The sequence below is a fragment of the Prenolepis imparis genome, unplaced genomic scaffold (assembly GCF_030444845.1).
Source record: "Prenolepis imparis isolate NDT839.2.m4 unplaced genomic scaffold, iyPreImpa1.0 SCAF_11, whole genome shotgun sequence".
Taxonomy (NCBI): Eukaryota; Metazoa; Arthropoda; class Insecta; order Hymenoptera; family Formicidae; genus Prenolepis; species Prenolepis imparis.
In genome coordinates, this window is record NW_028141169.1 from 6,977,074 (window position 1) to 6,990,347 (window position 13,274).

At 34.0% G+C, this 13,274-nt stretch overlaps 2 protein-coding genes across 2 annotated transcripts; one reads left to right on the top strand and one right to left on the bottom strand.

The window, feature by feature from the left end:
* Nucleotides 1-2,243: 2,243 nt before the first annotated feature.
* On the bottom strand, nt 2,244-5,485 carry Eif2d (eukaryotic translation initiation factor 2D). Its single transcript, XM_083049486.1, has 9 exons — nt 5,319-5,485; nt 4,644-5,025; nt 4,256-4,555; nt 3,843-4,178; nt 3,515-3,657; nt 3,260-3,340; nt 2,980-3,184; nt 2,737-2,905; nt 2,244-2,654 (listed from the first exon to the last, which is right to left on the bottom strand). Exons 1-9 carry the CDS (start codon nt 5,372-5,374, stop codon nt 2,590-2,592), a joined length of 1,737 nt encoding a protein of 578 aa, XP_082905612.1. The 5' UTR covers nt 5,375-5,485; the 3' UTR covers nt 2,244-2,589.
* Nucleotides 5,486-7,063: 1,578 nt separating this feature from the next.
* Nucleotides 7,064-11,216, top strand: LOC145942608 (haloacid dehalogenase-like hydrolase domain-containing 5). The gene is made up of 3 exons (XM_083049494.1): nt 7,064-7,527; nt 8,115-8,929; nt 9,025-11,216. The coding sequence occupies exons 1-3, from the start codon at nt 7,468-7,470 to the stop codon at nt 9,335-9,337; spliced, it is 1,188 nt and encodes a 395-aa protein (XP_082905620.1). The 5' UTR covers nt 7,064-7,467; the 3' UTR covers nt 9,338-11,216.
* The last annotated feature ends 2,058 nt before the right edge of the window (nt 11,217-13,274 follow it).

A 13,274-nucleotide genomic window follows, 5' to 3' on the forward strand; every position in this document is an offset into this window, starting at 1 on the left:
TAAAACAAATATGGACCACACTTGATACTCGAGGGAAGAAGGAATACATATATACATACATACACATACATTACATCTGGAATACAGATGTAGGAAGCGGGAAAATAGTCACGCACACGGGAACACGCACACACAGAGGCAGATACATAAACACGAAATGGTAATTTGACGTTACCATTCTTTGAAACACGTGCGCGCCACCACACATTGTTGATATAAATTGCGATCCATAATATGATTATTACTATATTTACGATATAATTATTATCTTGCATTGTCTAGTCATACGTTATTATTGTATAACTAACACGATATTAATTATTAATTAACCTGTACTACCTAGTCGCATTATGTGTTGCATAAAAAAAAAAAACTACGAAAATTTAGAAGGCAAACGAGACCGAGCAAGCAAGAAAACGAGATATAGAAAGAAAGAGAAAGAGAGAATGATTGAATGAAAGAGATAAAGAAAGAGAGATTATAGAGATAAAGAACTTAGGCAAGTTGATTTGAAGAGAGATGCTGAAATGGCAACAACGGCAAGTAATTAAGAAATGTTCCCATAAAAGAATGCAAGGTGAAATAAAAGAGAGAGAAAAGAAAACGTGATAGAAGTGTGTATGTATGTATGTGAGAAAGAGAGAGAGAGAGAGAGAGAAAGGGCGAGCATGAGAATTTCCTCTGCAGACGTAAAGAAGAGAGATTTGTCTGACAATGAGATAAATCGATGACGATCGAATCATAGCGTTCGGATTAGGGAATTATTGAGCCTTCACTGCGATTCTTGTGCGAGAATCGCGCGAAGAGAACAGAGCGATCGGATAAATCCGTGTCGTTCGACGCTTTAAACGAGAAGACTGATGATATAATCTGGTCCACGAGTAAAATGCGCGCGCGTTTTAGGCTTAATCGACGTTTAGATAAATTTTTCCGTGCGTCGTTCGTCGAATCCGTCAATCATTACCAAAGTACGATTAAAATACAATTGACGATAAAAAGAAAGTATAATTAATTGAACAATTAGGTTCTTTAGGAACGAAAGAATTAGGAATCAATGCGAGCTAAAGTATATCATTCAGGAGTCGGGATTGATTCAAGAGACATCGTCATTAAACTTTGAATGGAGAACATCGCAAATGAAATAATTAAAATCAAGAGAAGAGTCACGCATAAGATGACGATTTTCTCTTAATTCCGTATTTCTGACGAAACATTTTCTATATACCGTCTATATCATTGCGATGACATAATGATAATCCATGGATTCGGCGAAGGGCGGACGACAACCTGTGAGACAGATCGCTATGTCTCGATCGATCGTACGTCTGCGAGGCAGTTAGTTAAGAGAAGGCGCAAGGCGACGATAATGATAAGGCTAACGATGACGATTATGATAACGAAATGATAGTGAGAGAAAGAGAGAGAGAAAGAGAAAGCGAGGAAAAAAGTAATTACTGTCACGAAACACGCACGTGCGCGTCGCGACTCCTCGTGACGCGCCTGTGCGTACCAGGTAGAATAAAAGAAAAAAAAGAGAAAAAAAATGAAGAACAAAACGAGTATTAAATATATGCGGGGGCCGTGGAGAGGAGGGAACCTTCCTTTTATCCGAGCGAAAGAAGAAAAGCAAAAAAAAAAAACTGAAAATCCCGATGGACGTCCTCACGTCTGTCGGCATCCCGTCGCGCCTCGAGAAGAAAAAAAAATAGAGGGAGAAAACAAGAGATAAATTTAAGGCAAAAGTAAAAAAAAAAAAAATGCGATATGAAGATATATAAATATATATGTGAAAAATATGATTATATATACATATACATTATATATACATTATACACGTATACGCGGATTCGCTCTCGGTTTTTATCCGAACGCAACATCCCCCTATATCCCGCAAGGAATAACATCCCCCTTTACGTGCGTCGCCTCTCCCTTCTGTGCAATCGAAGACCCTTTTTCCCTGCCTTCTCCCTTTCCCTCCCTCCCTCCCCGAGGAGAGCTCGCGGGCCCTCCCTATATTGCAATATTTGTACTTTTCCATGTTGAAACCTCGATATATAATAAATTATATTAACAAACATCTCGATCGCCTGTCATCTCTCGCACGAAAGTTACCTAATTCTTCGGCACTTTTCGATACTTTCTCTTTGCTTTATATTATGACAGGAAATGGTAAGGTCGGAACAATTTTGCTAGTGACAAGAATTCGTAGGTACTTATCTGCAAGTTTGTTTTATTTAATAATTACTTATTATAACGTGCATCTTTCTGTTAGAACGATAAATGTTAATTTTCTAATCGCTTTAACATCTTTTAGAAAATGTTTTGACGATGTATTATAGTGGCAGCGTCCTTCTGTAATCTTTATGATTAAAATTGTTTCATCAAAATTGAATAATTACGTTTACGAGAAAACCTCGATGAAAAAAAATTAAAGAATAATTTCACTATTGATCAATTATTGGGCAATCGCGCAAACATAAAGAGCACGACTACGTCATCATCTCATCGCGAGATAACATCAAAAGAGAAAACAGCCTGATTTATATTTACAGAATTTATAAGTTTATTTCTTTTATTTGAGAAAAAAATTTATTTTTTCTTTTTTGGCGCAAATTCTAAACCTCTTATATAATTCTTTTTAATTTGATATTTCTCTGCAAAAGTAATAAACGATAAAATTACGTATTCCGTTCGCGAAACTGTAAGATATTAGAGATTAAAATCGAAGCGACTCACCTGTGAGTAATTTGTACACGTATAAAATTTGGTTTCCCTGAACAAGAACGCTGGGGGTCTTTTTGCCAGGATCATCGATGGTTGTCGCGCTTGCGCCGATATTCTGGCACTCTTTACTGAATTCCTTCAAATTGATTCCGAATGTTTCCAGATTGTTTACCAACGTCACCTGCGATTTATGCAATGCCGTCAGAAAAGCGAATAATTTACACATCTTTCCACATCTCAAGTCATTGCTTTTACCTTTTTCCCGCTTGCTCGCACCGTTACCCTCATGTCTATCGGTTCCAGTTTTCCCGTGTGTAACAAAGTATTCCCCGCTAGAGTGACCTCGTGCATGTGCGTCATACGACCGATAAACTTATTTATTCCGTCCTCCATCGTCACTGTCTCCTGATGAGCCTTGGTTCGCATGATACCTGCCAGTTGGGGATTCAGCTTTAGCATCCTACAAATCCAAAGAAGTGATGATGATTTAGCGGAAGAAGAAGCGAAAACATATACAGATGAAACATCGTCTTACTTTCCGTTCTGCAGATCTTCCACTTTCACGTATTCGGTAAAACATTTTCTGATGTCAGCTCTTTTCATCACGTCGCCCTTTCTGCAATCATCAATGATTCTATGCATTCGATGTAGAGTGAAACAATATATTTATATATACGATGGTCTAACAATTTTAGCGATTTCTTTCATCACTATACAAAAAATCATCTCTTCTGCAATTACATTGCATCGCAAATGTTAAGTTTTATTGGACAAGTGTCATTGTACTTACTCGTAGCCAAATTTCGACAAAATTGGCAGAACGTCGGCGGTCACTTTGTAACATTCCGACACGACGGCGCTATTCGAAACTACCGGTTCGGCAACGATCGGTTCTTCATTAACGATTAATCGTTTCACAAGCGGATGATCGAACTGAAGAGTGAAAGAATGGAACCTATTACAACACGCTATTCTAATCAAACATATTAATTAAAAGATTACTTATAAAAGTGTAGAAAATTTTTCAACATGTGTGATAAGGTCTTTACTATTTAAAAATATGAACTCAAGATGATTTTGAAATATACTTTTCGATTATAAAGAAAGATGAATATTACCTTGATCGACAATAAGGTCTCGACACCTTTCATGATAGATGTATTGATTATTCCTTTGGCCTTCATTTCTGCTAGAAAAGTCGATAATTTTTTGTATCGAGACTTTTTCACATCGACATTTTTACCCGGTGGACAGGCAACCAGCAGATGATTTTTGACGAAATTGGACGACAGCATCGGCAGATCGCTAGACTTTATCGTCGTTTTGCACGCTTTCAAGAAACAATATTCCAATAATTGATCCATCTCTTGGATTGGATCAACTACTTCCGATTCGATCGTGTGTGAACTTTGTATATTTTCCGTTTCTTCGTTTTCTGTTTCTTCCAAACATTCCTAAATATAACGAAAGCAATTAATTTATTTTCATCTATGTATTTGCGTAAAAAAGAAAAACTCGTCGACATATTTACCTTGGAAACAGTTTCGTCTTCGGCGACGTCGCTTAAATCCTCACGGATATCCAGTTGCTCCAATTTAACCGGCAGTACTTCGGTTTGATCCACGATTACTTGTTGATTATTCGATTCGGCATTTTCTGATATACTCGTGTCATTGTTGTTCGGTGGCCCCAAATCAGGCTTTAAAGGTGGCTTGCCTAATTGACAAAGCATATCGCCAATGGCATGAAAAACCTCCACGCATTTCCCATGTCCAGCAGCCAAATACATGTCTTCACTGGAAAGTGCGGTGATGCCAACAGCAACTGTAGCCTGCGCACAAAAAACACTGTCTAAAAAGAGATTCTTCTTATCGATACTTTGATATTCCATTAATTGGCAGGGAAATAAAAATTCAAACCTTGTTTTCTTCCGTGTTGATCGCTACTGGAGAACCTTTTGGCAGTTTACCAAAACTATACAATGTTACTGGTTCCTTTAAAACCAATCCAGGCAACATGAGATCTGCACCACCAGCTAATTTGGATACAATTGGTGTATGCATAGTGAAGGTATTTAGCAAACATGGATGGTGCCATAATGTATAAATTGTGGGAAATAATATATTATATGAATCTAATTGAAAGAACATGGGTGTCTTAGCGACGCAGTATATTCTGCCCATTTGCCCACTATGTGTTATTATCTTCAGAAGGCTGATAGACTCCTTTTTAGGCAACAGCGATTGAATGTCCGTCGACAAGCTTGAATATGCTGCCAATATTTCCTCGCACAATCTTTTCCTAGAAGAGATATAACAATAATTATATCTTATTTATTTAGCGTAATTGAATATATTATAGTCCAATGTATTCAAATATTACTGCATAACCATATTAAAAATTTAAGATATTACAGTTAATCTTACGAATCTTTTTTCTTACTTTTCATTTATTTATATAGAAAATTATTATATAGAGAAAAGTCCATGAAAGAAAACATTTGTTTGTACAATCTGATAGATACATAGAATGTATATTATAAAAAGTTAACCATATTAAAGGGACTATCAAACTGATGAAAAAATTCCACAAACCTTTCGGTTCCTTTTAGCTGAGAATTGGATTTGATTTTGAATGGCTTGATAAACATTTTGCCGTAATTGCTAAACGTACTGTGTCAGTACAAACGCTCGTGTGAATGAAATCGAAACAGTGAGCTCTATAGTTGAGTTTATACTATCCTATAAAAAATAATTTGGAGCCAGAATTAGAAAGAGACAGGTATAATTTTGGTTGGCTATCTGTCTCTTTTTACACTGTATCATCTGAACTAAAAACATTTCTCATCATATATTTACATATAGCAATAAAAGCGATGCAGAAGCTTCCCCAGGAAATGTTTTGGTCATATTCATGAATTTAAAATTGGAAATGGTATAAATTATTTATTGTTTTTCGATTTATGAATGGATATAAAGTAAATGTTTTTGACTATGATACGAAAGAAAGATAGCGATCCATCCAGCATGCACGTGTCTCTTTCTATGAATTGAATCATTCTCTCACCCTGAAATATTCACCCCAATATGTTGTAAAGTTCAATGAACCGCAACTGAATAATGCTCTTCAATTCATGTATCTTTTACGTCAAAACTCCCCTGTCATATGGGGGCGATTTTAATCTGCTACATCTATTTAATTAATTTTCTTTAATCTATTTAATCTATGAATTACAGAGATCACTCGTGTCATTTAAGTTTGTTCTTTATTGCTGCACTGACAATAGGTTTGTTCTTTATTGCTGCACTGAGTTCACAGTGCACTGCACTGAACTGAACTAGTGCAAGCTGGTGTAAGCAAGTATAAAGAACGTTTCAGTGCCATTTAGTGCAATGATCAACACGCATCACGTAATAATAATAAATGAATTGTTAGATTCTTCAGATGAAGAAGATCTAAGGCCCTGCGCACAATAGAGAAAATATTAGGAACAAATATTAAATATTAGGAATAAGAATTATTTTAAAGTAATAAAATCGAGAAAACTCTGATATAAAAATACAAATTCGAGTATAAAGGATTAGTAAGGGCTAATAAACTATATATTAAGAGTCCTTTATACCCGAATTTCTATTTTTATATTAGAGTTTTTCTGATTTTATTATTTTAAAATAATTCTTATTCCTAATATTTAATATTTATTCCTAATATTTTTCCTATTGTGCGCAGGGCCTAAATCTAATGTCTGATATTTTATGCCATAAGACTTTTTTTTTTAATTTTTCTAGTTATAACTAAATTAATTTTTTCTTTATATAAACATAAAAATAATTTGGTACTAGCATCCGTCCATGCAAATATTTCTGTATTTTCTTTATCATTTTCATTTTCTTGTATATTTTCTTCTATATATATTGTTTTCAATGTTATTCATATTTGTATCTTCATGTAATTTAATAAATATTGATTTATTTGCTACAGTACAATTTACAGTATCACAATTAAAATCAAAATCTCTTTGTAAAGAACTTGAAATTCTGTCCCCTCCTAAAAAGTCAATATATAATACATTAATTTTCAATTTTTCTTTATTTCTTAATTATATTTCTTCAAAAAATTTATATATACAAAATTAGCTTTTATTTTTAAATAATTTCTATTTTTAATATTTAATATTTATTCCCAATATTTTCCCTATTTTGCGCAGAACTTTACTTTCTATTACTATTTATAAAATTAAATTCGCCACCATTATTGAATTTATCAGTTCCCCTGCACTGCTTGTCCTTCCTCAAGACCCAGTGCAACGAGTGCAGTGAACTGTTGCGCTAAATTTCGTTGCACTGCAATAAAGAACGGACCAGTGCTATCTTGCACTGCAATAAAGAACGCTTTGGTGTCACTAGTGTACACTAGTGCAGAAAGTTCAGCAATAAAGAACAAACCTTTTTTAAGTGCAGATAGTGTAATAATGTAGCGCAATCGCGATGATTTTTTCAGACCTCTCTATCCGCACGTCGTGTCCTCTTTCTCATATCATCTGTGCTCTTATGGCACGTGCGACAAGTACGATATACAAATTATAGAATAATGAAATGTGTGCGGGGTCAATATAACCTGAAAAAACATTATTATGTATAATCGAGCCGCGACAGGCGGCTCGCGAGCGTTTTGAGGTCGCGTTTCGGATCAGTCGCACAGGTCGTCGCCTCGTCGTTGGTTCAATTAAATAAAAATCTCAACATGACGTTCGCCAATATATTGCTGCGGCTGGACGTCGGGACGAGGTTCACCGGAGTCAGAGTGAGTATAGCACTTTCACCATTTCTCTCTTTCACTGTCACTCGGCAAGTTTTGTTTACGACCTCTCGTTCCATTCTTTTGATTTATTTCGACTCGCGCATATATCGCGTTATCGTGTGCGTTATTATATTACGCGCGTTTTATATAATACTTCGGGGGAGTTTCATAACTTTGCCATTGTTATTTTTAGTTTAATGCATATGCAATACATGCACTCATGTGGAAGTATGACTTGTGAAATACTCATTAGAGGTCTCGTTTTTTTTTCCTATCCGCAAACTCATTTCACGTTATTCTTTTTTTGCTCATCAAAATATCGATAGATAACAAAAATATTCATTAATTCTTTTTTTATACAAAGTTTTAACACTTTGTGTATTTCTTCTCTGATAAAATTAATCTTTTTATTGCATTCTCAAGTTAAAGATATTTTTGTATCCGCACTCATGCCACATTCTTCAAAATATGAATAATTTAATCATTATCATAAATATAGTGTTGAAATTTTCTGTATTTTGTATACAAAGAACTTTGTATAAATATTTAAACAGTATTAAATAACAGATAAATTTTTTCTGTTTGCACAGCATTTAAGTACAAAGCCAAAATTTGGTCTAATTTTTGACATTGATGGTGTCATAGTACGTGGAAGACAAGTATTGCCACCAGTAAAAGAATCTTTCAAGCAGCTTCAAGGGGAAAATGGAAAATTTCGCATCCCCACACTATTTGTTACAAACAGTGGGAATTCGTTGCGCAGGCAGAAAGCAGCAGATATCTCAAAATGGATAGGCTTTGAAGTCGCGGAATCGCAAGTTGTGTTGGCACATTCACCGTTGCAGATGTTCGATTATCTTCACAATAAACAGGTTCTCATATCGGGTCAAGGTCCAATAAAAGATATAGCTAGAGAACTGGGTTTTGAGAAGACAACAACCATAGAGGAATTAGTAAAGAATTTTCCATGCTTAGATTATATAAATATGAAGAAGAGAAATCCAATTTGTGGTCCAGTTGACCCAAATTTCCCGCAAATCGAGGGAATCGTGCTTCTAAGCGAGCCGATAAATTGGGAAACACCATTGCAATTAATGGTAGACCTCCTAGTTACCAATGGGATGCCCACAGGATTGCCTACTACTATTCCTTATCCGCACATTCCAGTGTTGGCGTGCAACATGGATTTGCTGTGGGCATCGGAGGCGCCAATTCCTCGATACGGCCATGGTGCTTTCTTATTGTGTCTCGAAGGCCTGTACAAGAAGGTCACAGGTAAAGACATGACATATGCTGCTCTAGTCGGAAAACCTAGTGAGATTACATATTATCATGCGAATCAAATGCTCGTAAATCACGCCAGTAGCATTGGAATCGAGAACGTCGATACAATTTACGCTATCGGGTATGTGTTAATGATAAAAATCAAACTTATAGATATGTTTAATTTATAACATGTCGTGATATATAGAACAATTTGCATTTGCTTTTTTTTTACAGTGACAACATCAATACTGACATCTTTGGCGCGAATTTATACGACAAGTATTTATCCCATTACGAATCCGGAGAAGGTACTAAGTCTCGCAGCCTAGAGAAGCTCCTCGGTAATAACGTGAAGTGTCCTAGTGCAAAGGCCTGCATTAGTATTTTAGTCGAGACCGGCGTGTACCAACGAGATTCCAAATTCAGAACTGATCATAGTCCTAGGGATTTCCTGCCGGTTGACGATAGTCTGTGCAAGCCGGCGTTCATCGTGAAGGATGTCGGACAAGCTATCAATCTCGCGTTTAAAGAAGAAAAGTTTGAATAAGATAGTAGAGTTGGTAACTATCATTTATGAAGATAAAGAGGAAAAAAAGAAGGAATGCGCGAAATGACGTGAGTATTATAATAAATAATTGTTTAGAAAATGCTAGCCTACATCGCTAGACGACGTTCCAAAGCAGAAAATAGCAGGAGAGGCTACATTACGTTATAAAAGCATAATATATTTAATTTGCTCCTTTTTCGATATTTTTGATTTTTTAAATTGACTAACTTTAACGAAAAAAGAGCCTTATAACTAAGCCATCTGAGCTGACTATATCAATTGATGAAAAGAATTCAGATTAAATATACGCGAAAGCGTAATAAATTATCAGTTGAAAAAACGCCAAGATCTTGGAAAAAATACTTTTGCAAGATTCAGATTAATATATATACATATTATAGGTAGAATAATAAAAAAATATATATATTGCCATATAAAATTAATTATGCATTGTGTATATATGTTGAGACGCTAAACAATATGTATAAAGAGAATTTTTATTATGAATTTCAGTATATTTACTGAAATAAAACTTTGTTTGAGAACTGTCCTGCACACGCTTTGGACACAATTTTATATAGTTTAACACTGAGATTTTATTAGACGACGTGACACGCTGCATGTCAATCGTCTCTAAACACACGTTAGGCAATTATATATCGTAGTTGCATGGTGAACTGAACTGAATATATTTTGTATGCAAAGTGCAAAATTGAGCTCTATTAAAATGCGCCTTGCTTAGTTAAAAGCAATGTAAAATATACAAAGTGATATGTACAACGTTCCCTTAATTGATAAATAGACGTAATTTTTATTTGATTGCCTCCGAAAATTTGCAACTGTAATTATACACTGTGTTGTAAGCATATAATATGTATATATTAAAAAATATAATCTATATTAAAAAATAATATAGATTATATTTAGTAATATAGTCAGGTCTAGTCTCTTGAAATACAGCTCGTTAACCGAATGCAATCTACATAAAGATTTCCTTTGTTGTTGTTAGAAATAGGCCAAGGCTCAAGGGAAATAGTCGCTTTGGTCGAAAATAAATCTACGAAAATGAATAAATTCTGAAGCAATCGACGAGAATTTATTCTGCGCGAAAATACGATTTGATTTTTTGGAATCAAGAAGACACTGGCTAAAAATTCCGATAAACTTTATTAAAAAGATTTTTTGAAAACTTCTAAGATTGTGTCTCAATTTTGCGATTAGAAATCTAATTCCACGGAATGTATTCTCGTCGATTCTTTTTCAATTCATTAATTTTTTTCTCTTTAAGATATCTTGAAATTTACATATAATTTTTTAGAAACATTTTAGCTGAAAACGTCTGTACATTGAGAACCTTCTTGAGATACTATTCGTGCGCGCTGAAACATTTTATGTGTAAGAAATTGCATGAATTGTCAACATGTTCTAATCTGAAGCGCACATTATATTTTGTACTTGCCGTTTGTACAGAGCGATTTTGGCACAGCGATAAAATCGGAGATTTAATCACACTAATTAATGCATTAATGTTCGTCAAAATAAAAAGACTGATCAATTAAATAGAATTTAAATGCAAACAAATTGGTCTTTATCGTTAATTCGCGACAATGATCGTCTCGTGCAATGGTCGAAGTTGCAACACGATCACATGCCAATAAAAGCTCTGCCTCCGCTGCCAACAACACTTAATAGTTAGCGACAGAGGGATACCATATTAAAGTACATGTCATTGTACATACATAAAGGCAGTTATATTTGTAGAAAATGTCGTGTTTCATCGAAGGCATTACTAATACTGTATCTCCTAATTGTATCAAATGTAGAACTTTTCTGATGTAGCGTCTATGAATTTAATGAAGCAAATTAGAATTTATTTTAATAAATGGCACGTTTATTTATTTCTTGTCCTAATTCCTTTAAAAAGGAAGCACAGCTCTCTCTCGGTTTTGTAAATTTTTATTTTAAACACATAAATTTTTATATTTCCATATTTTTAAAAATTTGCGATTAGCGTCCCTTTCCCTCTTTTCTTTTACGATGCACAATTCGCGTATTCGATTTACAGCGGCCCTAATAATGGCATGTGATTATTTATGCTGCAAGAGTAAGACAAGTAACTGAGTCTCATGACCCTTGAGCTGAGTCATCAAACGTTCGATTAAATAAAGCGATTGCAATCAATGGGAATAGTTGAAGCCTGTGCTACGTAAGCCCATTCTCCAACTTGATATCAGTCGTCGATGTGAAATTTGATCGAAAGTCGCGACGATAATTTGACCTATTAACATTCCAAATCATTTCCGAGACATTTTTTTATTTGAAATTGTGATCCTAAAATATATATAACGATGGAAAAAATCGGGCTAATTATCACTAAACGAAAGTTTATTAATTAATAAATATTATATGAGATATGTTCCTTAATTAATCTTCTGGGTTCTGGGAATATCAATTAATTTTCTCAGCAATTTTTTTAAGAATTTAGAAAATTGATAATTAGAATTAACGATTAATAAGTAATCTTACTATAACAATAGAGAAGTGTTTATAATATATATTAGATTTCGAAAACACTCAAAAAAGACACTTGTCGAGACTTTTTTCATTTAGAAAGTTTGTTCGTTCAACTAATTATAAATAGATACCGTTAACATGTAACCTACATTTTATTAAACGGTTTATATACTCGAACAGGTTTTTTAGTATTCCAAAAATTGGGTCACTGCAGCCTGAAATTATCGTAATTCAGATCTGGCATAACCGGCAAAACCGGCTGGTCCTGATAATATGTTAATCTAATTAATAATATATTATTTTCTAAATTATATGAGCGCAACTTTTCGAACAATATATCTATCCTATAAATTGCCAAAAGCTTTCTTATAAAACCTTTTTTTCTTTTCATTATACGTAGAGATACAATTTTTAATATATATAAAAATATTTAATTATTATATATTATTTATTTTTTTATTATATATATATAGTTTTTTTATATACTAACACTAATATAATAAAAAAAGTTTTATGTTCAAATTGTTAAAACTGATTCGATTCTATTTTCAGATATGAATTAATTTGATAGTTACATTGTTATTATAATTGACAAGAAACCGCGGAAATCTCATTGAAACTAAAACTGCATTTCTATTCTAAGCTTCTTACATAATGCACGACGTTATTATTTTTGACGAACTTTTTCTTAATGCACGCGATGCTTTAACATAATGTAACTTTACGCGTTGTGCATATAGTAACGACAGCTCGAATGCACGTACCGACAATTCCAGCGAACTATGCCGGATTAGCAATTTAACGACAAGGTCAATTACGTTAGTCTGAACATATATTAATGAATTGCTAAGTTAGGCAATGGTCTGTAATAAAAGACGAGTTGCAACGTTTAAGATTAGAATTCGAAGCCAGTCTCGCTTTGCATTCAATTGCATATTATTGCAAAACGAAGATAAATTTATCTTTTCTAATGCTCTCTTTTCAATATAGTAATTTTCATGAAATAAAGGATAAAAAATATTAATTTATATTATAGATTACTAGAGAATATATTAATTAATTTTTGCTCCTTCATCTGTATCTATCGTGCGAACTGGGTGACTGGGATGAGTGTGTGAAAGTTTTCTCACGACGATTTCACTATCGTATCCAAAATGAAACGGGAGACTTCCGCGTTTGATTTTTTTTCCGGGATAGATAAAGACTGTGGGAATATTCATTGTGTTAGGAACACAAAATGCATCGGATATACCGGCTTCAATTAAACGTGAATATATGTTATATATTTTTATATTAAGTTATAAGTATATACACGGTATAGTCGTAATTCTCCTAAATTTAAGCCGAAAAGGTGGATTAAAAAAGTCGTTTCGGCAGATTTTTCTTTCTTTTTAGTGACGACTTGCAACAGATATGAGAGAGA